Raw genomic sequence first — 25,878 nt, 5'->3', positions numbered from 1 at the left:
TACCCCTCTGTTAACTCTAAGCTTTAGTAAAAGTCAGCTATGCAGCTTTCTTTCTTTTTTTAAAAAATGTTTTTATTGATTTTTAGAAAGAAAGGAAAGGAGAGAAACAGACAAAACAATGAGAGAGAAAAATCATCCATCAGCTGCCTCCTGCACGCCCCCTAGTGGGGATGGAGCCCGCAACCCGGACATGTACCCTGACCTCTTGGTTCCTAGGTCAGAGAAACATCAGAGAATGATTCATAGAGGACCCTAATTTTGCATTACACAGGAATCAAAGTGGAAACAAAGACACTGAATTTTTGACAGGTGATTATTTATTTCTGCCGTTCCACCAAATCCAGGAAAACAGAGCTTAATATGAGCTAAGATACAAATGATCAATAGTTCCACATTATCAGTGTCACTAAGATTCTTCTAAAACAGATGTGTGTTTTTTTCCCCAGTAAATAATACTTAAGGTACAGTAGACTTGCTAATAAGAAATGTACTTAATGCTTTACTGGGGGGTGATGAGTGAGGGGAAAGCGATGTACTGATTTCTTTTTATTTTTTATTTTTATTGATTAAGGTATTACAAATGTGTCTTTATACCCCCATTGTCCCCTCATCCCCTCAGTCCTGCCCTCGCCCTCACCCCCTGTTGTCTGCGTCCATCTCTTATGCTTATATGCATGCATACAAGTCCTTTGGTTGATCTCTCCCCCTCACCCCCACCCTCCCCTACCTTTCCTCTGAGGTTTGAGGGTCTGATTGATGCTTCCTGTCTCTAGGTCTGTTTTTGCTCATTGGTTTATGTTGTACTGATTTCTAACGGGTGTTCCTCTTCAAGTCTTACTCTTGCTTGAGTCGTTTAATCTCCAGAGACAGTTTGTACACCTCCAGGGCCATTTTCACATCCGTGGGGCTTGGGAGACACTGCATGAGTTTGCTGCCTTCTACCACCTGCTCACAGCCATTATGGACTTCCTAAAAGAGATAAAAGGATGGATTTTGAGTGAATTTCTCTCCAAACTGTTGGAAGTAGAAGATTCCTTCAGGATGCCTCGCTGATGACAACAAAAGTGGAGTATCAGGACCCTCCGCAGGATGGATGGAAGAAATCCAAGATATGAGGGCGTAAATCAGAGAAACATCAGAGAATGATTCCAGACCAATGTAGCAGGGGAGGAACAGTGCTGCCGAAGACACCCAGGGCACCTCTTCAGGGACCACCGAAGGGATGGTGTTGATGGCGATGCACAAGCATAGCACTTATGGTAGAAAACACAGGGCTGGTCCCAGGTTACCTGGGTCTTTGGAACCCTGCCCTCCTATCTAGGGGCGTAGGTTTTCTTGCTATTAAATGAGAGAATTAGAACTTGAGAGAGTTAGAACTTGCCTTAATGAGCTCACCACGGGCTTTGAGGGTGGAATTGCTGATTCCAAAAGTGATTTAAACAACTCAGAAACGATTCCTGACAAAAGTCAGAGCTCATCAGTGTTGATTGGGACAATGCTCTGGAGAATGTGATAAAGCTCCCTGATATGTGTTCCACTTACCCACTCACACTTGGGCACCTCAGGGTACCAGGTTCTGTTTGCAGAGCAGGTGATGTTCTGAGAGTTGACCACACCGTAGCCAGAGTCACACCGGATGGTGACATTTTCAGACTCAACAAACAGATCTTTATCCTCAGACAGCTTCCCATTTTCTACCTCTGGTTTCAGACACAGAGCTGTTGTTCATGGAAACACAATTTTGATCGTCTTGTGATTCTCAGGATAAAATCTTACAATAGTAGAGAATACTGAGGGGTGAATAACACCGATAATAAATTATACCTGCATGATGTGAGTTGTTTTGACCTCTATTTATTGTATTACTGTAACAGTAAAAAATAAAAATAACTTACATTCTACTATCAACATAAAACATTATTATTATCTGCATTTTGCTAGAGAGGAAAATTAGGTGCAGATAGTTTATGTGACTTTAAGGTTACATAGCTTTTCGGTAGCATGATTATGATATAAACCTAGGTACTGTGGTCCTAGAATCTGAGTTTTCAAAGCAACTATATCTCAAAACCTTACTTTTTACATGATCCTAAGACTATAATTTTAAGTTGCATATTCTTTTTTTATTTTTTTATTTTTTTATTTTTAAGTTGCATATTCTTAATATCTCTTTGCGCTAAATGGAAATAATGGAGAGACATTAGTCCCTTGAGTTGTTTTTTATAGTGTGGTATTTTTTTAAAGGGACACCTAACCTTTGTGGTCAACCAGGAACCTCCTATGAGGTCAGCTTTGCTGTGAGAATATGGTAGCAGAAACCAAAGCATACGTGCAGCACTGCAGAGCAGTGTGGAAACTATGGTCCCTTTAATAAGTGGTGCAGGGTTCATGGATGATTCATTGGGGAAAAACAAACTTTGACTTTTAATTTCCACCATAAGCCCATAGAAATTCCAGGTGGGTTGGGGGTATCAATGTGAAAGATAAAACAATAGGAGACTATATTTCTGTGACCCTGTTGTAGGCAAATATTTATTAAACAGGACACAAAAAGCTCTAACATCAAGAAAAAGATTGATAAATTGAGCCAAATTGGAATGTGGAACTTCTGTTTATCAAAACTAGAACACATATACACTACTGGTGGAAATGTAAATCGTTGCAACCATCTCTGAACAAAAGTCAGTATCACCTACTAAAAATGAATATGTGCATACTCTATGAAACAGTAATTCTACTCCTAAATTTATTCCCAACAGAAATGTTGGCACATTTGTACCAAGAGACATGCACAAGAATGTTCATAAGAGCATTATTCATAGTAGCCTAAAACATAAAAAATTCAAACTTGTATAAGATACATAAAATGGGGTATATTCATCCAAAAGAATATTATACAGCAATGAAAATGAATAGCTCTCATTACAAGTAAGAACATAGGTGATTTTCCAAAACATAATGGTGAGGAAAGAAGCCAGGCACAATAGAGTACGTGCATGATTTTCTTATTTTATTTTATTTTTAATTTTGTTTTATTGCTTGAAGTATTACAAAGAGTATTACATATGTCTCCTTTTTTTCTCCCCTTGACCTTCCTCTGGCCTCCCCTACCCCCCAGTGTCTTGTGCATGATTTTCTTTATATCAAGTTTAAAAGTTGGCAAAAATTAACCCATGCTGTTAGACTAGTGACCTTCTGTGGGTAGCGAATGGGAGAGGACATGTGGAACACTTCTGAGTGTTGGCAAAGGTAGTGCTTCTTGACCTGAGTTATAGTTTCATCGGTTGGTTCAGGCTCACTTTATGATACTGGTTGCCCTATATACCTAAGATTTGTGCACAATTCTATAGCATGTCATATTTAAATTAAAACTTTTGTTAAAACAAAGCAAAAGGTGGCCTTATAGAAAACGTACCTCTGAAAACATACATCTTGGTTCACACTTTTAAAATATGGTACTATATGCATGCATTAATATTAACTACATGAAGTGAATAAATAAACAGAATACAAATTTCTAAGTGCTGCCTCTGGCTGGGAGGAGACTCTAGGTTTCACGGTGGTTCTACCTTAACAAGAGCCATCAGTAAAGTTGAAATTACCTTTACACTGAGGGGCTGCAGATGACCATTGTGAACTTCTGCAGGTGATTTGGGGGTCTCCAACCAGAACATATCCTTCGTCACATTCATAGTGTACCACAGTCGTAAAGGACAAAAATGAACTTATGTCATGATGGGATCCATGGGCAATACCAGGAGGTATCCTGCAATCTTGAATGGTGATACAGAAAGGTGAAAGAGAATGAGCTAGAGTTTAATTTCATTAACAATTCAGATTGAGATACGCCTCTCATGAGATAGAACTAAGTCATTAAATCATACTACTGAGGTGTGTTTCATTTCCTTAACAAAATGAAGAGAAAGGATGTGTTCATCCTTCACCACTGTGTTAATCATTTCATATACTAGTATGTTATATCATTTACTCCTCACATGAACTCTTCGAGGCAGTATTATCATCATGCCCATTCTAAAGAAAAGGAAACACAACCTTAAAGGGGTGACATATTCTACATACGTGCCAGTGATTAATAAAATTTGGGGATTAGAACAGCAGTTTCTTGTTACTTTCAATGTCAAGTAATACTCCATACTTGAAAAATAGGTGGCTCAGAACCAGTTAAATTAACTTTTTAAGCATAATACTTGGGGAAGTGTTTTATAACGCTCTTGATATCTGGTGAATACTACCTCTAGCCCCAGATAATGTAGATGAGAAAAGAGTTGTGAGAAAGCCTGGTATGTCTTCTTTCAGCAGCTCTGATGATGACAGCAAAAGACAGATTTCTGTGCTGTAGGATTGGTCGGTATTCCTCACATTATTCATAACAAAGGATAAGTACCTTCCATGGACTAGAACTAGACTGCATTGAAAAGACACCCAGGTGGAGTCCTCGTCAGGTCTATCCGAAAAGGACCACCTGAAGTACAAGGAAGGCCTCAGTTAAAACAAGCTCTGGGAGTCACCAGAAATCTAGGAGATAGGAACAGGGAAGCTATCAACCAGACTGGGAGGTGGGTTTGACCGTTTCCCAGGAATTGCAGTTGGCAGATCCTCAGTGATGATGAAGCACCCACAAAAACAAACAAACTCACAGGAGACAGAGCAAGCTTTAAACACCCGAGAGGCCAAGATTCAGCTCAAGTCAAGCACTGCTTCCCTATGTCTGCCCTTCCAAAGCTAAACTCTGGGAAGTTCAGCAATTCCAAGGTAAACTCTGTTTAATTCATCTGTGTGTAAGTCAACAGCTTCCATGTAACCTCAGATTAAGTACCTTCTTAAAAATATAAAAAGTAGCTCTTGCCCTGGCCAGTTTGGCTCAGTTGATTGGAGTGTCATCCCAAACACCAAAAGGTCACAGGTTCTATTCCAGCACATACCCAGAATGTGGGTTCCATCTCAGTTGGGGCACGTGCAGGAAGCAAAAGATCAATGTTTACCTCTCCCTCTCCTTTCTTCTCTCTCTAAAATCAATAAAATCATGTCCTTGGGTGAGGATTAAAAAATAGCTCTTAATTTTCATGAATAACATATGTATGGAGTTCTGTACTAGGCTCTTCAGGTAATATTAAGAGCCATACTTGCAATATACTTAGATGAGATATAGCCAATTAAATAGTTACACTACAACACCAGTCACACCAATGCTAGGAGAGTAGGACAACAAATGAGTTCTACCGGAAAAGGTTGACAGAACTGAGGCCTGGAGTATCAGGGAAAGACGTCCAGGAATGACTTGGAGATACATGAAGGATGGGTAGAAGGAGTAGCTGATAAGATGGTAGAGGCAGATTAATACGGAGGCAATGAGCAAAGTCTCTGGCCTCAGAAGGTTGTTACTATAAAGAAAACGGGAGGCAGAATCAGAAAGGGAGATTTCAGGTCAAAGTTGACAGACATTAAATGCCATTTCAAAGGGTTGAGGCCATCGATAATGGAAGATTTCATGAAATAGGAAGAAAAGAGACAGGGAAACAGACACATGAAGAAATAATCGAAAGATGTTGACCAACTTAGTAAGGTTTTCTTTTGTTACCTCAGACTCTAAGAGAGGAAAACTCAGAGACAACTTGGAGGCCTGAACATCCCCTGGGCAGAATGTTCTTCATGCTGGGCTGACTCTCCAACCTAAAGCTAGTGCTACTCCTCAGTAATGTCCAGGTGTTTGAGGGAAAAATCACCTTCCAGATAGAAATTCTTCCTTAATAAACCCATGCTTTCCCCCCACCTCTCTCAGTGATGGAGAAGGCATGGCTTCCACACTTTCAAATCAAGCTGCTGGCTCACATGAGAACATTCAACTATTATTTTAGATTCAGGATTTTCCCTCGAAGCAATATCAAATCCTACATTTTTTATGCCATGATAGCCATTTACAGGGAATATGCATAGAAATATCTTTATAATGAAGACAAATTCTCTCAAGTAAAAAAAAATTCTAGCACAAGAGGAAAATATTTTGCTTAAAGGACATTTGCATTTAGATAATATAACAACACATTAATTTCCATAACAACATATCTTTGAACTGTTATAGTTAAGTTCTTTTAAACTCTTATATTTCTCCTTCATTTGTAAAAAATTTTCTCCACTTCAATAACAATGCTTTATATTTGTATAATTTTTATAGTTCTCCTTTTACTCTAGAAATACTAAGTATTTGTGAAAACAGAAAATATTTTTCTTTTACTGATGAAATTCCCTCCCCACAATGAATCACTAACTAAGACTGTAGATGGCATAATTAACTTATTTAGAAAGTAAATGTATTTTAAACATTTTGGAGCATTGAAATATAAGAAATTGATTTGAAAATTAAAGATTATTCCTTGCTAAAGCAGCCTCACAAGAATTTTTACATATCAACACAATTATTCTAGACATAATAACTGCCTCTATCTAGAAGAATTTCTTTTATATTTTAAAATTCTTCATTTTATTAATAATGTAGTTCATCTTACTCTTTCAAAAAGGTTATAAATTACCACCACTTGACTACATTTGATGAACTATTGTTTGATATTTTTCTTTATATCTTAGAGAAACTACCTCCTTTCCCCAATAACCACAGTACTCACCACACAGGCCTGAAGGGCACAGCAGTAGGGTCAAGACCCCCAGGAGGTACAGGGCTGGGAGAATGCTCTGCAACTTGGGGGGCATGGTGCAGAGTCTCAGAGGTGCCACACTGGGTTCAGCGCTCTTAGACACCTCGAATCAAAATGAAGAAATGTTCTGTAAGTAACTGTCAATATGGTGTCTAAGCCAAGGAACTCGGCCTTGGCAAAGTCCCAGCACTGTGTCACTAAAGGGGAGGAGCAGGGGGAGTGACTAGAAGACCAGGTGCTGAGCTCAGCTCTGTCAGGGTGAGCTGAAAAGTTTTGGGAAGAAGAGTCTAGAGCTTGATGCAAGAGCCCTGTGGGGTTCTGTATGTATGTACTATTGTAACCCCAAGACTTCATTGCTGTTGGGGTGGTAAAGGTAATGAGTTGCTTTCTGGACATATGATTCCTCTCTGAGTAAATGAAAGCAAAGGTACCAGGATTGCAGGTCTGATGCTCAAGGTATGTGGTGGGCTCTCCAGGAATTATAAGGCATAGTATGAAAGAAAGGAAAATATCTGAGAAACAGTACTTGTCCAGCAAAGTGTTTTCTTCCACTTGGTGTTTGAATTGCTCATAGAATAAAGTTTTTTAATGTAAAAGTTTAAATTTCTTTCTAGTTAGCCTATGGTCTAGGCAGAAGAGTCTAATATGAGTCTATGGGAAAATACTCAAGAATTCATTCTAAACAATAATCTATATATATAAAAGCCCAGCAACTGCTATGGCAGAACAACTGGGCAACCAGAACAAAGGGTCACTATGAGGCACACTGACAACCAGAGGGCAGTCCCTCAAATTAGGGGCTGCCCCCTGGTGTTCAGTATGATCCCACAGCGGGAGCGCTGCTCAGTAGGAAGTTGGGCTCATGGCTGGTGAGTGTAGCAGTGGTGGCGGGAGCCTCTGCCACCTCCACAGCAGCACTAAGGAGCTGTGAGCCAATGGGTAAGGAGCCAGCATGTGGATACCCAGGAGTAAACAGGCAGGTGGTTAGGAGCAAGCAGGTGGGCAGATAGAAGCGAGGGGTCCTGGATTGTGGGAGGGCACAGGCTGGGCTGAGGGACACCCCTCACCCCAAACACAAATTTCGTGCATCAGGCCTCTTGTTATTCTTATAATACTTCAATGGGAGCTTCCTTATTTCCTAGGTTTGCTGATATACATGAAACACCAAATGACTCACTCTATGAAACCGTTCTGGTGTGGGAACTATGCTAGTCTGTGTCTGCACCTGAGAAGCATGCACTGAAAGGAAAATGGCTGGAGATGATCAATTAAGGAGAAAGGAAGGTTCAGTGTGACTTTTCAAATATCTGGATGATGCTGGATGCGGAGGAAGCCCAGCGCTTTGTCTCTGAGCAGTAAGAGACAAGTGAATGGTAGACGCATTTGTTCTGCTTCGTGAATTGGTAACCCCAAGACTAAGTGTCTCTTAACCATCGAAGACTGCCTGACTGTTCATCCAGATTATTGCCTAAATTGTCTCCTTGAGTGGGACAGATGAGACTACCAACCTGGAGTCCATATCTTGCCCACCAGCTGTGGATATCTGTGCTTAGATTGTTGCCTCAAACAAAAGAGTAAGCTCTGGAAATTGTCCTAAAGGAATCTTCACTACTCAGCTGAACTGGAATGACTACGACGTACCCATAGGAACCAAAATGCTTATCTCTCAAAAATAAATGGGAAGAATTACCAAATATAACTGAGTGAAACTCTTTGGAATGCTGAGGAAAGCACAAATAAATGTTAACTTCCTAGAGATCAAGGAAAACAAAGCCACCAAATGGCTACTTCCTTTAGAAAGAGGAATCTCAATAAAGAGAAGTGATTTAAAGGATTAACCAGAAGCCTGCTTTTAATCTTTCAGCATGTAGGGTACCAGAACTTTATATAAATTATCATAATTAATCTTCAAAAACCCTACCGTGGTCGGCAAACTGCGGCTCTCGAGCCACATGCGGCTCTTTGGCCCCTTGAGTGTGGCTCTTCCTAAGCCTTAGGAGTACCCTAATTAAGTTAAGAACAATGTACCTACCTATATAGTTGAAGTTTAAAAAATTTGGCTCTCAAAAGAAATTTCAATCATTGTATTATTGATATTTGGCTCTGTTGACTAATGAGTTTGCCAACCACTGGCCTAGGACACAGGTTTTACCTTCCTCATTGCATAAATGAGGAAACTGGTTTAGGAAACCTGCCCTCAAACCTCTTAGTGTGAGTGTGTGGGTGTGTGTGTGTGTGTGTGTTTCCTGATGAGCACACTATCAAAAATTTAGATACATCTAAATCCATTCTGGAGAAACTGACTGAAGACAGTTTGTACCACAAGTGGACCTCAAAGGCAAACTCTAAGAATTGGATTCTAGAGTTGGATCACCCACCAGCCAACTGGCAATCACTGGTCATGGGTGAATATTGATAGTGCTGCTTGCTGTAGCATTGCAGCTATGAACATGTTCACCTGGTAAGTGCCAGGGGATGTAGATGGAAGGAGGTGCATTGGCTTGTGCAATACCTCGGGCACTTGAGAGGGGCAGTGGGAATGGCAATAATGGTTGTGAAACTGGGTGACTGAGTGCCATTAATACAGAATCAGTGCCCCTTAGCTGAAATAATGAGAGATCAAGGCAACCAATCACAATTTAAGTCCAAGTGTGAAAGCCAGAAGGTGTCCTTGTCAATATTTAAAGGAAGCTTGTCTCAGGTAGCTGGGAGGCTAAACTAAAGGCCATACTCAGGATATAATCTTAAAAGGCCAACTAATTATCCATCAAGTATTTGGATAAAGACACTTTCAAATATGCAGGAACTCATATTTTACTTTCTATTAGGAAATTCATTAAGAAAGAGGAGAACATGAATTCATAAACCAAAGGTAGACAGAACAGGAAAGCAAGTACACAGACAGGAAAACCACCACTGCATGTCCAAGTGTGTGGCAGACACTGTCAAATCCCTCTCAGGATCACTAGAGCCCTCTGACTTTGGCACACTCTGGACCACTTCCAACCCCAGTGTCTGCTTTCTCTGATCATATCTCTACCCTGGAGGTTACTTCACACAGTCCCATAGGTGCCATTGGGAACCAGTGTCAGCTTGGTCAGGAGCATGTCTAGCTGGTCTGCAGTGTGGGTCAGATGTCCTGAGAGCAAGATCTATTCGCTAATTACCCAAGGTCTTCATTCTCCAGAGGATAAATCATAATTGGGTTCCACACACATTCAGAGGGCAGTCAGCTTAACTGAGCTCCTGTCAGCAACAGCAATAATAATCCCCTCAGAAATGCTCCTTCTTTAAACTGGCCTCCCTTCTTCATCTTACTACTCACCCACTTGCCAAGCTTTCTGGGGCCACCAGTCAGGGAAAATAGGTACCCACAAATCCTTGCCTCAAGGGAAACTCAAAAGAAACATGAAGCAAAAGGAATTCCTCAGAGCAGGAGCAGGTAATGGCATTCAACACCAAGGATAGATACCTCCCAGTAAGGGGGTTTCCCTAACAGTCCAAGCCCCTCTATGAGATCTGTCATTTACTGAAAGCCTGCTCTAAGCCATTGCCTCTTCAGAGTATGTTTGGGAAAATTAAACAAAAGAGGCCAATGTTAACCATTAGGTACTGTGTACTAGAGAAAGACAAGAGAGTCAGTGGAGCTGAGATATGAGTGAGAACCCAAGTCCACATGCAAGACCCATACAAAACAATGAATGTAGTAACTTTATGTAAAAACATTGTTGGGTTTGTATATGGACCTCATTGCAGAGGATGCAAAGTTGGAGGAAGTGGTGAGTGGAAGTGAATAGAGCCTCCGAAATACCTCGAGATATAAAAGCGATTCTCATGGGGTGTCTCCTTGTGTGTGGGATAGTTGCTCAAGGCTTTTTATTTGTCTATTAAAGAAAATAAGAACTATATCAGATGGAGGACTTGCGAATGCACAGGGGGCTGCCACGTGGGCTTCACATTCATCGAGCTTTCAGAGTTTGATCTCTGAGGATGAAATAAGTGGGTCAGACACATATAAATGCCCTTCATATAAGATGAAGTCAAGAGGCAGCCTTAGCAAGTCAGAGAGCAAGCACTTCGAAGTTTAGAAAGGGTGCAACTCTCTGCCAATAGGAGACAATGGAAAAGACTTTTGGGGTGTATTGACATTTAATGTAAATACTGAGGACCTGGTGATTTGCACATGGGGAACATGCAGTAAGGTATTCCAGGGAAATATAACTGACGCGAACCCAAGTCCACAAGCAAGACCCATACAATACAATTAATGTAGTAACTTTATGAAAATACATTTTGGGGTCTGTATATGGACCTCATTTCACAGAGCTTCAATGACCACAAAGACAAAATTGTACTCTATAAGTAAATTTTTAATGGAAAAATGTGCAATTTGTGTCCAAAAAAGCAAAAATGTGAGCCACAAGATTATCAACAATTCTATAATCTCAGAGCACTGGCAAAATAAAAAAATTACCATTTTTAGGTATTCATTACAATGCAAAAGAATGGCAGAGTTGCTAACTAAAGTGACCCATATTGAATGGAAGGCAGCAGGGCACCTTCTGGGGAAAATCAGAGTGGTGACTCCAGAGTGGATTTCTTTGCCTTGTCCTTCTGCAGTTCCAGGAGTTCAATCTCCAAAGACAATTTATACAGCTCCAGGGCCATCTTCACATCCTCCACGCTAGGGAGACACTGCGTGAGTTCTCTGCCTGCTATCACTTGCTCACAGCCTGCAGGGACCACCTAAAAGAGATACAGGTGGTGAGTAGTTGGGAGGCTTCTCTGAGATCCTGACAATGCAGCACAGAAGGTCAGGTCCAAGACCACCCCCAGGATTGATGGGAGAGCAGGACAACCAGGAGACCCCGGGCCCCACTGTCGTCTTCCCAGAGGGATCTAGATCTTCCTGAGACAGCTTTCCACATGGCCTCTGTGGGGACAGAGGCTACTTCGGCTACCCATCCAGACATGGAACACAGTGTGTTATACAATCAGGGAAAGGAAATGTAGAGTACTCCCAGGTCTCTGAGAACCTCCACTCCTTAAGGGGCTTTGCGAATTCTGTTCTCAAGTGAGAGTAGAAAAACCTGCCATCCTAATGTGTGCTCCAAGGGAAAACAAGAGAGTCCTTTTGAATGACTGAGAAATGAGTCCTGGCAAGTCAGATCTGGCCTTCGCTGGCTGCGACAGTGCTTTGGGGAGGCACCATTTTTAGGGATTGAAGGCACAGGGAGTTCCTTGAATTGTGCCACTTACCCACTCACACTTGGGCACCTCTGGGTACCAGGTCCTGTCCTCTAAGCAGGTGATGTTTTGGGAACCAACCATAGCATAGCCTGAGTCACACCGGATGGTGACATTTTCATTTTCAACAAACTGATCCTTATCCACAAGCAGATTCCCATGTTCTATCTCTGGTGTTGGACATACAGCTACAAGGAAAGCACAGTTAAGCAATCTGTAAGCCTAAGAAAAGAAGACATGATCACAGGCTAGGATTATTAAAATGAACTGCATGTAGGTGCTGCTCATTGTCTTATGTTTTTTTTTCTTTTGAGAGCAATAATATTAGCTTCCATGTACATTGAGCATTGGCTCATATCATTCTTCAGGGCTCACCATTTGATGTGATTATCTCAATGAAGTCTCACTCATCTCTATAAAATGAGCACTGTTATTATTCCCATTTAAATAAGAAAAAATGAGATAGAGAAAGGTTAAGAAACTTGTTGAAGACATAGCATCTTTAAATTACATGACAGGGTATAAAAAAGGCACACGATCCCAGTCTCAGCCATCAAAGCAACAATCCCTCCCATTGTGATCCCTACAAATCACTGGGATAAAATGTTCTCTCTTGCCCATTGTCCTCTTGTGAGCAAAAGAACCAATGGTGACAAAAAATTCCTGGAGTTGGTGGTGGCAATGTACACTAAACCTGCATGCATGCAAACAGCAAACCTGATCTTGACGCCTCCCACCCCAACATCAGTTTTCAAACTGGGAATCCCACACCACAGGCCTCCAGCATTGGCAGGTGGTGCCCTACACTGCGTGAGGCTCACTTCCTGGTGTTTGGAATCAGCCCCTGAGAGCCTACATTCATGCCAGAGCAAGTTTCCATGAAAATTGTGCTCCAGGCCACATGAAAATGTACCGCCTGTAGACTATTTCCAGAGATATACAAGAAAGTGGGAACAGGGGCTGCCTCTAGGAGGCTGAGTTTTGTAACTGGGAGAAAGGAATAAGGGAGGTTAATGTTTCTGTATACCCCTTGTACTTTTGTATGCTTTGGGTACCACTTGGATATAGTAATTATTTAAAATAAATAAATCATATGTTTTGTTCTGCCTCTGGCTAGAAAGAAACGTTATTCTCAATCCCTGCATGAGAGTTCTTCCCACTTATCCGTGGGCTGGAGTTACCTTTGCATTGAGGAGGTGGACCAGACCAGCGTGAATAAATGCAGAAGAGTATGGGATTTCCAACCAGAATATATCCTCTGTCACATTCATATCTAGCCTCATTAGGTGAGAATGTGTGTGTAGTTAGTTTATGACGTCCGTGGTCAATGACAGGAGGATAAGAGCAACCTTGTTGGGAAGACATAAAGTGAGAGAGCTTGAGCTTATAGGACATAAACAACAACACATCCCAGAATCTGTGTGCTTTCTGTAGGCTCTGTCCTGTCCTGCCATCTTCTCTGCCAAGGGATCACTTAGCCAAACCCAAGTACCTGTGCTGCCCTCCCGTAAGCCTCATGATGAAGAACCATGATGGCACCCTAGTTGGTCCATTCTCCATATTGGGTCATTGACCTGTGGGGTAACAGCAATCACATGCAAGAAGGCCAAGTAGAAACTATTGATCTGCCCCAGACCCCTCCCTCTTAAAGCAAGGAAAGTCAATTTAAAATATATGTCATATTAACCAATGTCACTCCATAAATTTACTTTAAAATCAAGTAAGGGAGAAATTAGTGCCACTCTTAAAGAACTAAAGATGTAGAAGTGGTCATTCTCATCATATCTCTATTTATTTCCCTAGTCTTTCTACTACAAAAATTAGAATTCTGGACAATTACAGTAGACTGTTGAACACTCAACATTTTAGCCCCTTCTACAGACACTGTACCAGATATGGCAACTTTGCTTTAATATGTCTTCAGGGAAATGAGGCCACTGTTTTAGCAAAGGCCTTCTTTCCCACCCTATCAAAAAAGAAGATCAGAAACAATCTGCACACACATGAAAGGGTCAATATCATACATTTGCCATTTTAACTTTGTCCTATGAAAACTCACCTGCCCCTCTCATAAGAGCCTGAAGTTAGATGCGCATCTGAACATATAAAGAATATCACATTAATCCAGTATATCAGTGGCATCATATTAATTTTATTGAATGAGCAAGAAGATGCTAGCACGATGTAAGATAATAGGAATATATCCCCTCAATTTCTGGGACTAAGATCCTGAAACCCTTGTAATTTCCTTTTTGATAAGAGCACTAGGAGCATCTTTTATTCTAATGAGGTGACTCTGGGTGAGCTCCTGGGAGGCGCTAGTCACCAGAAGGACCAAACCATGATTAGAAGTTTGGAATCTTCCCCTCTTCCAGAGAGTTCCTGGAAACCGAATTAATACTTGATCATGCCTTCAGGAGGAAGCCTCCATAAAATTCCAAGAGTAGGGAGTTCAAAGAGCTTCCAGATGCGTGAACACATCCACCCACCAGGAGGGTGAAGAACCACAACTCCATGGGCACAGAAGCTCCATGTTTGGGACCCTCCCAGACTTTGCTCCATGTGTTTCTTCATCTGGCTGTTCATTTGTCTCCTTTATCATATCTGTTAAAGGCTTAGTTGAAGTGCAGGTGAGAGACAGTACTTTACAATAATGGGAATTTACAATATTACTTACAGTAACTTTAAGAACACAGTATTCACTTTAAATCAAAGATCGGCCTTTATATGGTACTGGGTTCCCAATAAAAAAAAGAGTCCATGAGCCTAGGCACCAAGAGATGGAAGCAGGAGTGGCCCCATTTTTATTCACTCTAAGTGAACTTTTGGGGAAAATGGGCTTCTAATCCCTGAACTCTGTGACCTGCAGATAGAAAAGCGCTGGTAGGCAAAGTGGAAACACTTCAACTAAGGGAGATAAGATTCCCATTGACTTCTCCACTGTGACTGATACCTGGTCATGTGGAAGCTTCTTTGGGCTCCTTATTTCAGAAGGAAAGGCAAAGAATCACTGTTCAGGTAACCGTGGTTATTCCTGGTCATCAACAGATAGGGTTATGGGAACACAGCGGGAGACAAAAGGATTGTGTTTAGTACTTAAATGCTCTTGGTGAGGGAGAGGTAGGCATCTCACACTGAGAGACAGGCTGAAGAAAGGCTTAGAGGCAGCAGAAGAAAGGAAGCAAGTTCAGATAGATTTGGAGTCTTGTTCTGCAGGTTAAGGAATATGGACCAGAAACACTGAAAGAGAAGAGAATAAATACCAAGAAGCCGAACACAATAGTTCAGAAGTCTAGCTGATCTATTAGATGGGGCCTAATTTCACTGATTCAGGAAAGGAAACCAGGAAGGTCAAGAAATTGGGAGCAACCATTGGGGAGAAAAGAGAAATTTGGAATGCAGACAGTGCTATTAAACAAATGTATCCATTCTAAGAATCATGCAGAGCACAGAAATTCTTTTTACCTAATTTAAACCCTTCCTTTAATAATATCCCATACTTTGATATGAAGAAACTTCTAAAATAATATAATTCCATAAACTCTTACTCTCTCCACATATTGGTGTGTCAGGACTCCAGGTGCCATCTTCTTGGCATGAAGCTTCAGCGTTACGTCTCCCATCACATGAATATAAAATCAAGTCTCCATGGAAATATTCACACTTATTGGCCAAATCTTTTCTCTGCTGTCTTTGCAGAATAATTTTGCCATGCTTCAGCTCTGGTACTGGACAGCAAATCTCTAAAAAATAAAAAGTGAGGCTGATAAAAAGTGAGGTTAGTAAAATCACCATGAGGAGGCTCCTATGGCTAATAACCTCACTTCCACCTTTAGAAGAGTTCGCCTCAGAAGAGAGGTTGGGGAAACAGACAAGGGTCCCCGAGACACCTTGAGTCCTCACTCCCTGACCCTGATTTGCTAAAGTAGTTCAATCCAGTCACTTCCCTCCAATTAAATAATTGCATGAGGGGCCTCCAAAATGAGAAGTTGGATGAAACCTGGATGAAAATGTAAATTTTCAAAATTATTCAAGAGCAATGACAAGTAACACTTATCTCCTTATGGCTTCACTAGGGTCACATTATTATTAAGCTTTCTAATAACTTTTACTTCTCAAAATGCAGAAGTAAGAATGTTCTCAAAAGTTTATATTGGCTTCCAGTGGAGATGGTGGCATAAGTAAAAGTAGTTCTTGCCTCTCCCCTCACAACCGCATCAAAATTGCAACTAAACAGAACAACCATCATTCAAAACAACCAAATCTGGCTGAATTGAAGTTCTACAACTAGGAAATTAAAGAGGAAGCCACATCGATACTGGTAGGAAGGGCAGAGATGTGAAAGGGGCTGGTCCCACACCCACATGTGGCAAATCAAAATCGGGAGAGCTCTTCAAACTCCAAGCCCTTGATGGTCTCTTCTGGCAATAGCAGTCATCCTGTTGAATTAATATAATCATAAATTTAACTTGAGGAACACAAGTATACTTGAGCAACAAGATGCTAACATAATGTGAGATAACAGAAAAATATATACACTGAGTGGCCAGATTATTATGACCACCTGACATTTGTAGGCAAATTAGCTATAATTTCATGCTGAAGTTGCTAAAGGGCCAGACCATTATAAATAGGGAAGCAGGTTGTTTACCACAATAGTAGAAGTGATTTTTTTTGAAGATATGTGTAAACAATGCAATTTAACAGCCTTTGAATGTGGGATATATTTGAATGTCAGTGGCCAGATTATTATGACCACCTGATGTTTGTAGGCAAATTAGCCGTACACTGCATCATATGGGATATGGAACCCGAAGACCTTTTTGAACACCTTTGCTGTCTGCAGTTACCAAGATAAAATGTCTCCAATTCACACAGGAACACAAGGTTTGGACAATCGAGCATTGGAAAAAATCATGTGGGCCGATAAATCACGTTTCAGTTACATCATGCAGAGGGCAGAGTGAGACTTTGGTGGAAACAGCATGAAAGCATGTACACGCATGAGTACAACCTTTGAAGCTGGTGGGGACAGTGTTATGGTTTGGGGCATGTTTTGATGGCATGATTTGGGCCCTTTAGTTCGTGTGGAACAATGTCTGAATAGCACAACATACCTAAGTATCCTTGCTGATCAAATTCATCCTATCATGTTGATGGCGTATCCCAATGGAGATGGCTTCTTCCAACAAGGCAATGCACCATGCCACGGTGCTCATATTGTGCAGGAGTGGTTTCAAGAACATGAGGGAGACGTTACCTTGCTTAGGTGGCCCCCACAATCACCAGATCTCAATCCAATTGAGCACTTATGGGACGAAGTTAAAAGAGCCATCAGGCAGCTGGTTCCACAACCATCAAATCTCACAGAACTGGACAGTGCTATTCATCAGGCATGGTGTCAGATTCCTCGCATCACCTTTCAACATCTCGTGGAGTTGTTGCCAAGTCAATGCCAAGAAGAATCGCCACAGTATTGAAGGCAAAAGGTGGCCCAATGAAGTACTGATGGGGTGGTCATAATAATCTGGCCACTCATCATAATATATATCCTATGTTCAAAGGCTGATAAATCACATTGTTTACCCATATCTTCAGAAAAAAATCACTTCTACTGTCATGGTAAACAACCTGCTTCCCTATTTATAATGGTCTGGCCCTTTAGCAACTTCAGCACGAAATTATAGCTAATTTGCCTACAAATGTCAGGTGGTCATAATAATCTGGACACTCAGTGTATATATAACTTTAAAAATATATAACTTTAACAGATTAATCAAACCCTAGGAGGAGGTCCAAAGAACCTCTGATTTGTAGCCTAGTTGGACAGAAGTTGGGGGTACTCTGGGGACCTACTCCTTATGACTGGCATTCGAATTGGGGTGGGACCAGTCTTGTGGGAGTGAGCCCTTAACCTGTGGGATCTGACACTCCTCCAGGGAGACAGTGTTATGAATGGATTAAAATTTAGGACACCCAGTTGGTGTCATGAGAATTGTGTGATAACATTCTGTTTAATTCACCTGTGTACAAATCAACAGCTTCCATACAACCTCAGATTAAGTACCTTCTGAGAAATATACAAAATAGCTCTTGCCCTGGCTGGTGTGGTTCAGTGGGTTGGAGCATCATCCCAGACACCAAAATGTCACAGGTTTGATTCCTGATCAGGGTACACACCCAAATTGTGAATTTGATCCCTAGTTGGGGCGCATGCAGAAAGCAACAGGTCAAGGTTTCCCTCTTCCTCTTCCTTCCTCTCTCTCTCAAATCAATAAAGTCTTATCCTTAGGTGAGGTGTAAAAAAAAAACAGCTCTTAATTTTTATGAATAACATATGTATGGAGTTCTGTACTAGGCTCTTCAGGTAATATTAAGAGCCATACTTGCAATATACTTAGATGCGATATAGCCATTTAAATAGTTACACTAAAACACCAGTCACACAAATGCTAGGAGAGTAGGACAACAAATGAGTTCTACCGGAAAAGGTTGACAGAACTGAGGCCTGGAGTATCGGGGGAAGATGTCCAGGAATGACTTGGAGATACATGAAGGATGGGTAGAAACCAGTAGCTGATAAGATAGTAGAGGCAGATTAATACGGAGGCAATGAGCAAAGTCTCTGGCCTCAGAAGGTTGTTACTATAAAGAAAAGGGCAGGCAGAGTCAGAAAGGGAGATTTCAGGTCAAAGTTGACAGAAATTAAATGGATTTCAAAGGGTTGAGGCCATGGATAATGGAAGATTTCATGAAATAGGAGGAAAAGAGACAGGGAAACAGACACATGAAGAAATAATCGAAAGATGTTGACCAACTTAATAAGGTTTTTTTCTGTTACCTCAGACTCTAAGAGAGGAGAACTTAGAGACAACTTGGAGGCCTGAACATCCCCTGGGCAGAATGTTCTTCATGCTGCACTGATTCTCCAACCTAAAGCTAGTGCTCAGTAATGTCCAGGTGTTTGAGGGAAAAATCACCTTCCAGTTAGAAATTCTTCCTTAATAAACCCATGCTTTCCCCCACCTCTCTCAGTGATGGAGAAGGCATGGCTTCCACACTGTCAAATCAAGCTGCTAGCTCATAAGAGCACTCAACTATTATTTTAGATTCAGGATTTTGCCTCGAAGCTATCCCAAGTCCTACATTTTTTATGCCATCATAGTCATTTTCAGGGAATATGCATAGAGATATCCTTATTATGAAAAGGAATTCTCTTAGGTTAAAAATAATCTAGCACAAGAGAAAAATATTTTGCTTAAAGGACATTTCCATTTAGATAATATAACAACAGATCTTCCAAAGTTCTAGTAAGTTCTCTCAAACTCTTTTACTTCTTCATTTGTAAAAACTTTTCTACATTTCAATAACAATGTCTTAAATTTATGTAATGGTTTATAATTCTCTAAGTGTCCTATATTTTACTCTAGAAAAGTTACTATTAGTGATAATGGACAATATTTTTGCTTTACTGATAGAATTCCCCCAACCCCCACTCCAATGAATCACTAACTAAGATTGTAGATGGCATAATTAACTTAGTTAGAAGGTATTTTAAACATTTTAGAGCATTGAAATATAAGAAATTTATTTGAAAATTAAAGATTATTCCTTGCTAAAGCAGCCTCACAAGAATCTTTACATATCAACACAATAATTTTAGCCACCAATTGACTATATTTGATGAATTGTTGTTTGGTATTTTTCTTTATATCTTAGAGAAACTACTTTCTTTCCCCAATAACCACTGTACTCACCACACAGGCCTGAAGGGCACAGCAGTAGGGTCAAGACCCCCAGGAGGTACAGGGCTGGGAGAATGCTCTGCAACTTGGGGGGCATGGTGCAGAGTCTCAGAGGTGCCACACTGGGCTCAGCACTCTTAGACACCTCGAATCAAAATGAAGAAATGTTCTGTAAGTAAACGTGAAAATGGTGCCTAAGCCAAGGAACTTGGCCTTGGCAAAGTCCCAGCACTGTGTCACCAAAAAGGGAGGGGCAGTGGGAGTGACTAGGAGACCAGGTGCTGAGCTCAGATCTGTCAGGGTGAGCTGATAAGGTTTGGGAAGAAGAGCCTGGAGCTTGATGCAAGAGCCCTGTGGGGTTCTGTACATATTTACTATTGTAACCCCAAGACTTCATTGCTGTTGGGATGGTAACGGTAATGAGTTTCTTTCTGGACATATGATTCCTCTCTGAGTAAATGAAGGCAAAAGGTACCAGGATTGCAGATTCTGATGCACAGAGTATGTGGTGGGCTCTCCAGGAATTACAAGGCAGAGTATGAAAGAAAGGAGACTATCTGAGAAACAGTCCTTGTCCAGGAAAGTGGTTTCTTCAATTTGGAGTATGAATTGCTCATAGAATAAATTTTTTTAATGTAGAAATTTAAATTTCTTTCTAGGTAGCCTATGGTCTACCAAGACCACACTAATATGAGTCTGTGAGAAAATACTCAAGAATCTAGTCCAGCCGTGGGCAAACTACGGCCTGCGGGCCGGATCCGGCCCGTTTGAAATGAATAAAACTAAAAAAAAAAAAAAAAAGACCATACCCTTTTATGTAACGATGTTTACTTTGAATTTATATTAGTTCACACAAACACTCCATCCATGCTTTTGTTCCGGCCCTCCGGTCCAGTTTAAGAACCCATTGTGGCCCTCGAGTCAAAAAGTTTGCCCACCCCTGATCTAGTCCAAACAATAATTATTCTTTAATACTTCAATGGGAGCCTCTTTACTTCCTGGGTTTGCTGATATACATGAAACACCAATGACTCACTCTATGAAACCGTTCTGGTGTGGGAACTATGCTAGTCTGTGTCTGCGCCTGAGAAGCATGCACTGAAAGGTAAATGGCTGGAGATGATCAATTAAGGAGAAAGGAAGGTTCAGTGTGACATTTCAAATATCTGGATGATGCTGGATGCGGAGAAAGCCCAGCGCTTTGGCTCTGAGCAGTAAGAGACAAGTGAATGGAAGACGCATTTGTTCTGCTTCGTGAATTGGTAACCCCAAGACTAAGTGTCTCTTAACCATCGAAGACTGCCTGACTGTTCATCCAGATTATTGCCTAAATTGTCTCCTTGAGTGGGACAGATGAGACTACCAACCTGGAGTCCATATCTTGCCCACCAGCTGTGGATATCTGTGCTTAGATTGTTGCCTCAAACAAAAGAGTAAGCTCCGGAAATTGTCCTAAAGGGACCTTCACTACTCAGCTGAACTGGAATGACTACCATTTGCTTATCTCTCCAAAATGCTTCTCTCTCAAAAATAAATGAGAAGAATTACCAAATATAACTGAGGGAAACTCATTGGAATGCTGAGGAAAGCACAAATAAATGTCAACTTCCTAGAGACCAAGGAAAACAAAGCCACCAACTGGCTACTTCCTTTAGAAAGAGGAGTCACAATAAAGAGAAGTGATTTAAAGGATTAACCAGAAGCCTGCTTTTAATCTTTCAGCAGGTAGGGTACCAGAACTTTATATAAATTAGCATAATTAATCTTCAAAAAACCCTAGGACATAGTTTTTACCTTCCTCATTGCATAAATGAGGAAACCAGTTTAGATAGAAAAAGTAACCTGCCCTCAAACCGCTTAGATAGTTAGTAGCTACCAGGCAGGTCAAATTCTGAGCCCTAGACTGACTTGATAATACAGGCTTTTTCTTTATACCAAAATAATTTCCACTTTTTGGGCAATTTTGGCTTCCTGTAAAGACAATGAATCAGCCATTTGGGAGTAAATCAACACTGTTGGGCCTTCCCCGATGGAATGTCCACCACCAGAAGCTATTGGTGGTGTAGTTAATGGCATAGATTTGTGACCTTCTCCAGAGAATGTGCTGAAATGGCAGGAGCCTCCTCATCCTAATACTTTGGAAGTTATACCCCAGCCCACAGGAGCAACCAACGCCCAACTAATATTGGGACACAAAAAGCCCTGATTCCTTGCCTCAAGTCTGGACAATTCTGTGTGCTGAGCTGGCACGGCCTTGGGTGACCCTGAGAGGGGGCGGTGAAGGATAAAGAAAAGACAGACAAGAGAAGAAAGCTGGGTCTGGGTGGGACGCTGCCCTCTCTGATGGAGAGACAGTGCCACAGGCTGCAAGCCGAGTCTGTATTTTGTAGCCAAATTCCACGAGGCAAGTAAGGGCGGGGTTACAACATTCTCATGGATTTCGAATCTACTCAATTACATGCACCTGATCAAGCTTTGTTTACTTGCTGCACCTCCCGCAGCCTATACACTTAGCCACGGGGGACCACAGGTTTGGACCACAAGGTCAAGCTTACAACTACAGCCTTTGCCTATAATTGTGCTGGGACTTGCACATGGCTTTGCCATGAGAGGATCCTGCCCTCTCAGTCCCAGGCTTGAACCTGTCCAAATGCTGTAGCTGCTCTCCACTTTCTGTGAGGGAATGTATACTCTAGAGCTCTCCATGGATCAAGTGAAGAACCCATCCTTGAGAACCCATCCTTGCTCTGTTCCTTTGCTCCCCTACCGTGCTACTTCATTGCCTTACAGTTTTGGGGTGTGTGTGTGTGTGTGTGTGTGTGTGTGTGTGTGTGTTTGTGTTTCCTGATGAGCACACTATCAAAAAATTAGGTACATTTAAATCCATTCTGGAGAAACTGACTGAAGACAGTTTGTACCACAAGTGGGGACCTCAAAGGCAAACTCTAAGAATTGGATTCTAGAGTTGGATCACCCACCAGCCAACTGGCAATCACTGGTCATGGGTGAATATTGATAGTGCTGCTTGCTGTAGCATTGCAGCTATGAACATGTTCACCTGGTAAGTGCCAGGGGATGTAGATGGAAGGAGGTGCATTGGCTTGTGCAATACCTCGGGCACTTGAGAGGGGCAGTGGGAATGGCCATAATGGTTGTGAAACTGGGTGACTGAGTGCCATTAATACAGACTCAGTGCCCCTTAAATGAAAAAATGAAAGATCAAGGCAACCAATCACAATTCAAATCAAAGTGTGAAAGCCAGAAGGCCTCTTTGTCAATATTTAAAGGAAGCTTGTCTCAGGTAGCTGGGAGGCTAAACTAAAGGCCATACTCAGGATATAATCTTAAAAGGCCAACTAATTATCCATCAAGTATTTGGATAAAGACACTTTCAAATATGCAGGAACTCAAAGTTTTACTTTCTATGAGGAAAGACATCAAGAAAGAGGAGAACATGAATTCAAAAACCAAAGGCAGACAGAACAGGAAAGCAAGTACACACACAGGAAAACTTCCACTGCATGTCAAAGTGTGTGGCAGACACTGTCAAATCCCTCTCAAGATCACTAGGGCCCTCTGACTTTGGCACACTCTGGACCACTTCCAACCCCAGGGTCTGCTTTGTCTGTTCATATCTCTACCCTGGAGGTTACTTCACACAGTCCCATAGGTGCCATTGGGAACCAGTGTCAGCGTGGTCAGGAGCATGCCTAGCTGGTCTGCAGTGTGGGTCCGATGTCCTGAGAGCAAGAACTATTGGCTAATTACCCAAGGTCTTCATTCTCCAGAGGATAAATCATAGTTGGGTTCCACAAACATTCAGAGGGCAGTCAGCATAACTGAGCTCCTGTCAGCAACAGCAATAATAATCCCTTCAGTAATGATCCCTCTTTAGACTGCCCTCACTTCTTCATCTTACTCCCCACCCACTCGCCGATTTTTCTGGGGCCACCTCTCAGGGAAAATAGGTACCCACAAATCCTTGCCTCAAGGGAAACTCAAAAGAAACATGAAGCAAAAGGAATTCCTCATAGCAGGAGCAGGTAATGGCATTCAACACCATGATAGATACCTCCCAGTAAGGGGGTTTCCCTAACAGTCCAAGCCCCTCTGTGAGATCTGTAATTTACTGAAAGCCTGCTCTACGCCATTGCCTCTTCAGAGTATGTTTGGGAAAATTAAACAAAAGAAGCCAATGTTAACCATTAGGTACTGTGTACTAGGGAAAGACAAGAGAGCCAGTGGAGCTGAGATATGAGTGAGAACCCAAGTCCACATGCAAGACCCATACAAAACAAGGAATGTAGTAACTTTATGTAAAAACATTGTTGGGTTTGTATATGGACCTCATTGCAGAGGATGCAAAGTTGGAGGAAGTGGTGAGTGGAAGTGAATAGAGCCTCCGAAATACCTCGAGATATAAAAGCGATTCGAATGGGGTGTCTCCTTGTGTGTGGGATAGTTGCTCAAGGCTTTTTATTTGTCTATTAAAGAAAATAAGAACTAGATCAGATGGAGGACTTGCGAATGCACAGGGGGCTGCCACGTGGGCTTCACATTCATCGAGCTTTCAGAGTTTGATCTCTGAGGATGAAATAAGTGGTTCAGACACATACAAATGCCCTTCATATAAGATGAAGTCAAGAGGCAGCCTTAGCAAGTCAGAGAGCAAGCACTTGGGGGTTTAGAAAGGGTGCAACTCTCTGCCAATAGGAGACAATGGACAAGACTTTTGGGGCATGTTGACTAATGTAAATACTGAGGACCTGGTGATTTGCACATGGGGAACATGCAGTAAGGTAATCCAGGGAAATATAACTGACGTGAACCCAAGTCCACAAGCAAGACCCATACAATACAATTAATGTAGTAACTTTATGAAAATACATTTTGGGGTCTGCATATGCACAGACCCCAAAGCTACAAAGACCACAAAGATAAAATTGTACTCTATAAGTAAATTTTTAATGGAAAAATGTGCAATTGGTGTCCAAAAAAAGCAAAAATGTGAGCCACAAGATTATCAACAATTCTATAATCTCAGATCACTGGCAAAATAAAAAAATTACCATTTTTAGGTATTCATTACAATGCAAAAGAATGGCAGAGTTGCTAAACTAAAGTGACCCATATTGAATGGAAGGCAGCAGGGCACCTTCTGGGGAAAATCAGAGTGGTGACTATAGCATGGATTTCTTCGCCTTGTCCTTCTGCAGTTCCAGGAGTTCAATCTCCAAAGACAATTTATACAGCTCCAGGGCCATCTTCACATCCTCCACGCTAGGGAGACACTGCATGAGTTCTCTGCCTGCTATCACTTGCTCACAGCCTGCAGGGACCACCTAAAACAGATACAGGTGGTGAGTGGTTGGGAGGCTTCTCTGAGATCCTGACAATGCAGCACAGAAGGTCAGGTCCAAGACCACCCCAGCATTGATGGGAGAGCAGGACAACCAGGAGAGCCCGGGCCCCACTGTAGTCTTCCCAGAGGGATCTAGATCTTCCCGAGACAGCTTTCCACACGGCCTCTGTGGGGACAGAGGCTACTTCAGCTACTCATCCAGACATGGAACACAGTGTGTTATACAATCAGGAAAAGGAAATGTAGGAGTACTCCCAGGTCTCTGAGAACCTCCTCTCCTTAAGGGGCTTGGCGTTCCCCGTTCTCAAGTGAGAGCAAGAAAACCTGCCATCCTAATGTGTGCTCCAAGGGAAAACAAGAGAGTCCTTTTGAATGACTGAGAAATGAGTCCTGGCAAGTCAGATCTGGCCTTCGCTGGCTGCGACAGTGCTTTGGGGAGGCACCATTTTTAGGGATTGAAGGCACAGGGAGTTCCTTGAAATGTGCCACTTACCCACTCACACTTGGGCACCTCTGGGTACCAGGTCCTGTTCTCCAAGCAGGTGATGGTTTGGGAACCAACCAGAGCATAGCCAGAGTCACACCGGATGGTGACATTTTCAGTTTCAACAAACTGATCCTTATCCACAAGCAGATTCCCATGTTCTATCTCTGGTGTCGGACATACAGCTACAAGGAAAGCACAGTTAAGCAATCTGTAAGTCTAAGAAAAGAAGACGTGATCACAGGCTAGGATTATCAAAATGAACTGCATGTAGGTGCTGCTCATTGTCATGTTTTTTTTCTTTTGAGAGCAATAATATTAGCTCCCATGTACATTGACCATTGGCTCATATCATTCTTCAGGGCTCAC

General features: G+C 41.8%; 2 protein-coding genes across 7 annotated transcripts in view; both read right to left on the bottom strand.

The window, feature by feature from the left end:
• Positions 1-768: 768 nt before the first annotated feature.
• Positions 769-19,800, bottom strand: LOC102434523 (apolipoprotein R-like). Its single transcript, XM_023759017.1, has 5 exons — positions 19,676-19,800; positions 6,642-6,774; positions 3,603-3,773; positions 1,543-1,718; positions 769-969 (listed from the first exon to the last, which is right to left on the bottom strand). The coding sequence occupies exons 2-5, from the start codon at positions 6,724-6,726 to the stop codon at positions 835-837; spliced, it is 567 nt and encodes a 188-aa protein (XP_023614785.1). The 5' UTR covers positions 6,727-6,774; positions 19,676-19,800; the 3' UTR covers positions 769-834.
• C4BPA (complement component 4 binding protein alpha) overlaps positions 11,024-25,878 on the bottom strand; it is a 55,960-nt gene continuing 41,105 nt past the window's right edge. For 4 of the 6 annotated variants that reach the window (XM_023759014.1, XM_023759012.1, XM_023759015.1 and 1 more), the window contains exons 10-12: positions 13,100-13,267; positions 11,931-12,106; positions 11,024-11,417 (exon numbers count right to left, since the gene is read on the bottom strand). In XM_023759014.1, the coding sequence (XP_023614782.1) occupies positions 11,244-11,417; positions 11,931-12,106; positions 13,100-13,267 (518 nt within the window). In that variant the 3' untranslated portion in view covers positions 11,024-11,243. Of the gene's footprint in view, positions 11,418-11,930; positions 12,107-13,099; positions 13,268-24,609; positions 25,006-25,518; positions 25,695-25,878 lie in introns of those variants that run through there. The other 2 variants (XM_023759016.1, XM_014460977.2) reach the window with 2 other exon arrangements.

Source organism: Myotis lucifugus, unplaced genomic scaffold (assembly GCF_000147115.1).
Source record: "Myotis lucifugus unplaced genomic scaffold, Myoluc2.0 scaffold_145, whole genome shotgun sequence".
Classification (NCBI taxonomy): Eukaryota; Metazoa; Chordata; class Mammalia; order Chiroptera; family Vespertilionidae; genus Myotis; species Myotis lucifugus.
The sequence above is the reverse complement of the archived record's forward strand: the minus strand, read 5'-3'. Positions and strand labels throughout refer to the sequence as shown.

Bases quoted from the DNA above. Each gene is read 5' to 3' on its own strand.
- LOC102434523 (XM_023759017.1), bottom strand. From the start codon at position 6,726: ATGCCCCCCAAGTTGCAGAGCATTCTCCCAGCCCTGTACCTCCTGGGG. The intron at 3,774-6,641 runs GTGAGTACTGTG...TCACCATTCAAG, and splicing joins GTGCCCTTCAGGCCTGTGTG to ATTGCAGGATACCTCCTGGT. The intron at 970-1,542 runs GTAAGTGGAACA...TATCTCTTTTAG, and splicing joins AGGTGCCCAAGTGTGAGTGG to GAAGTCCATAATGGCTGTGA.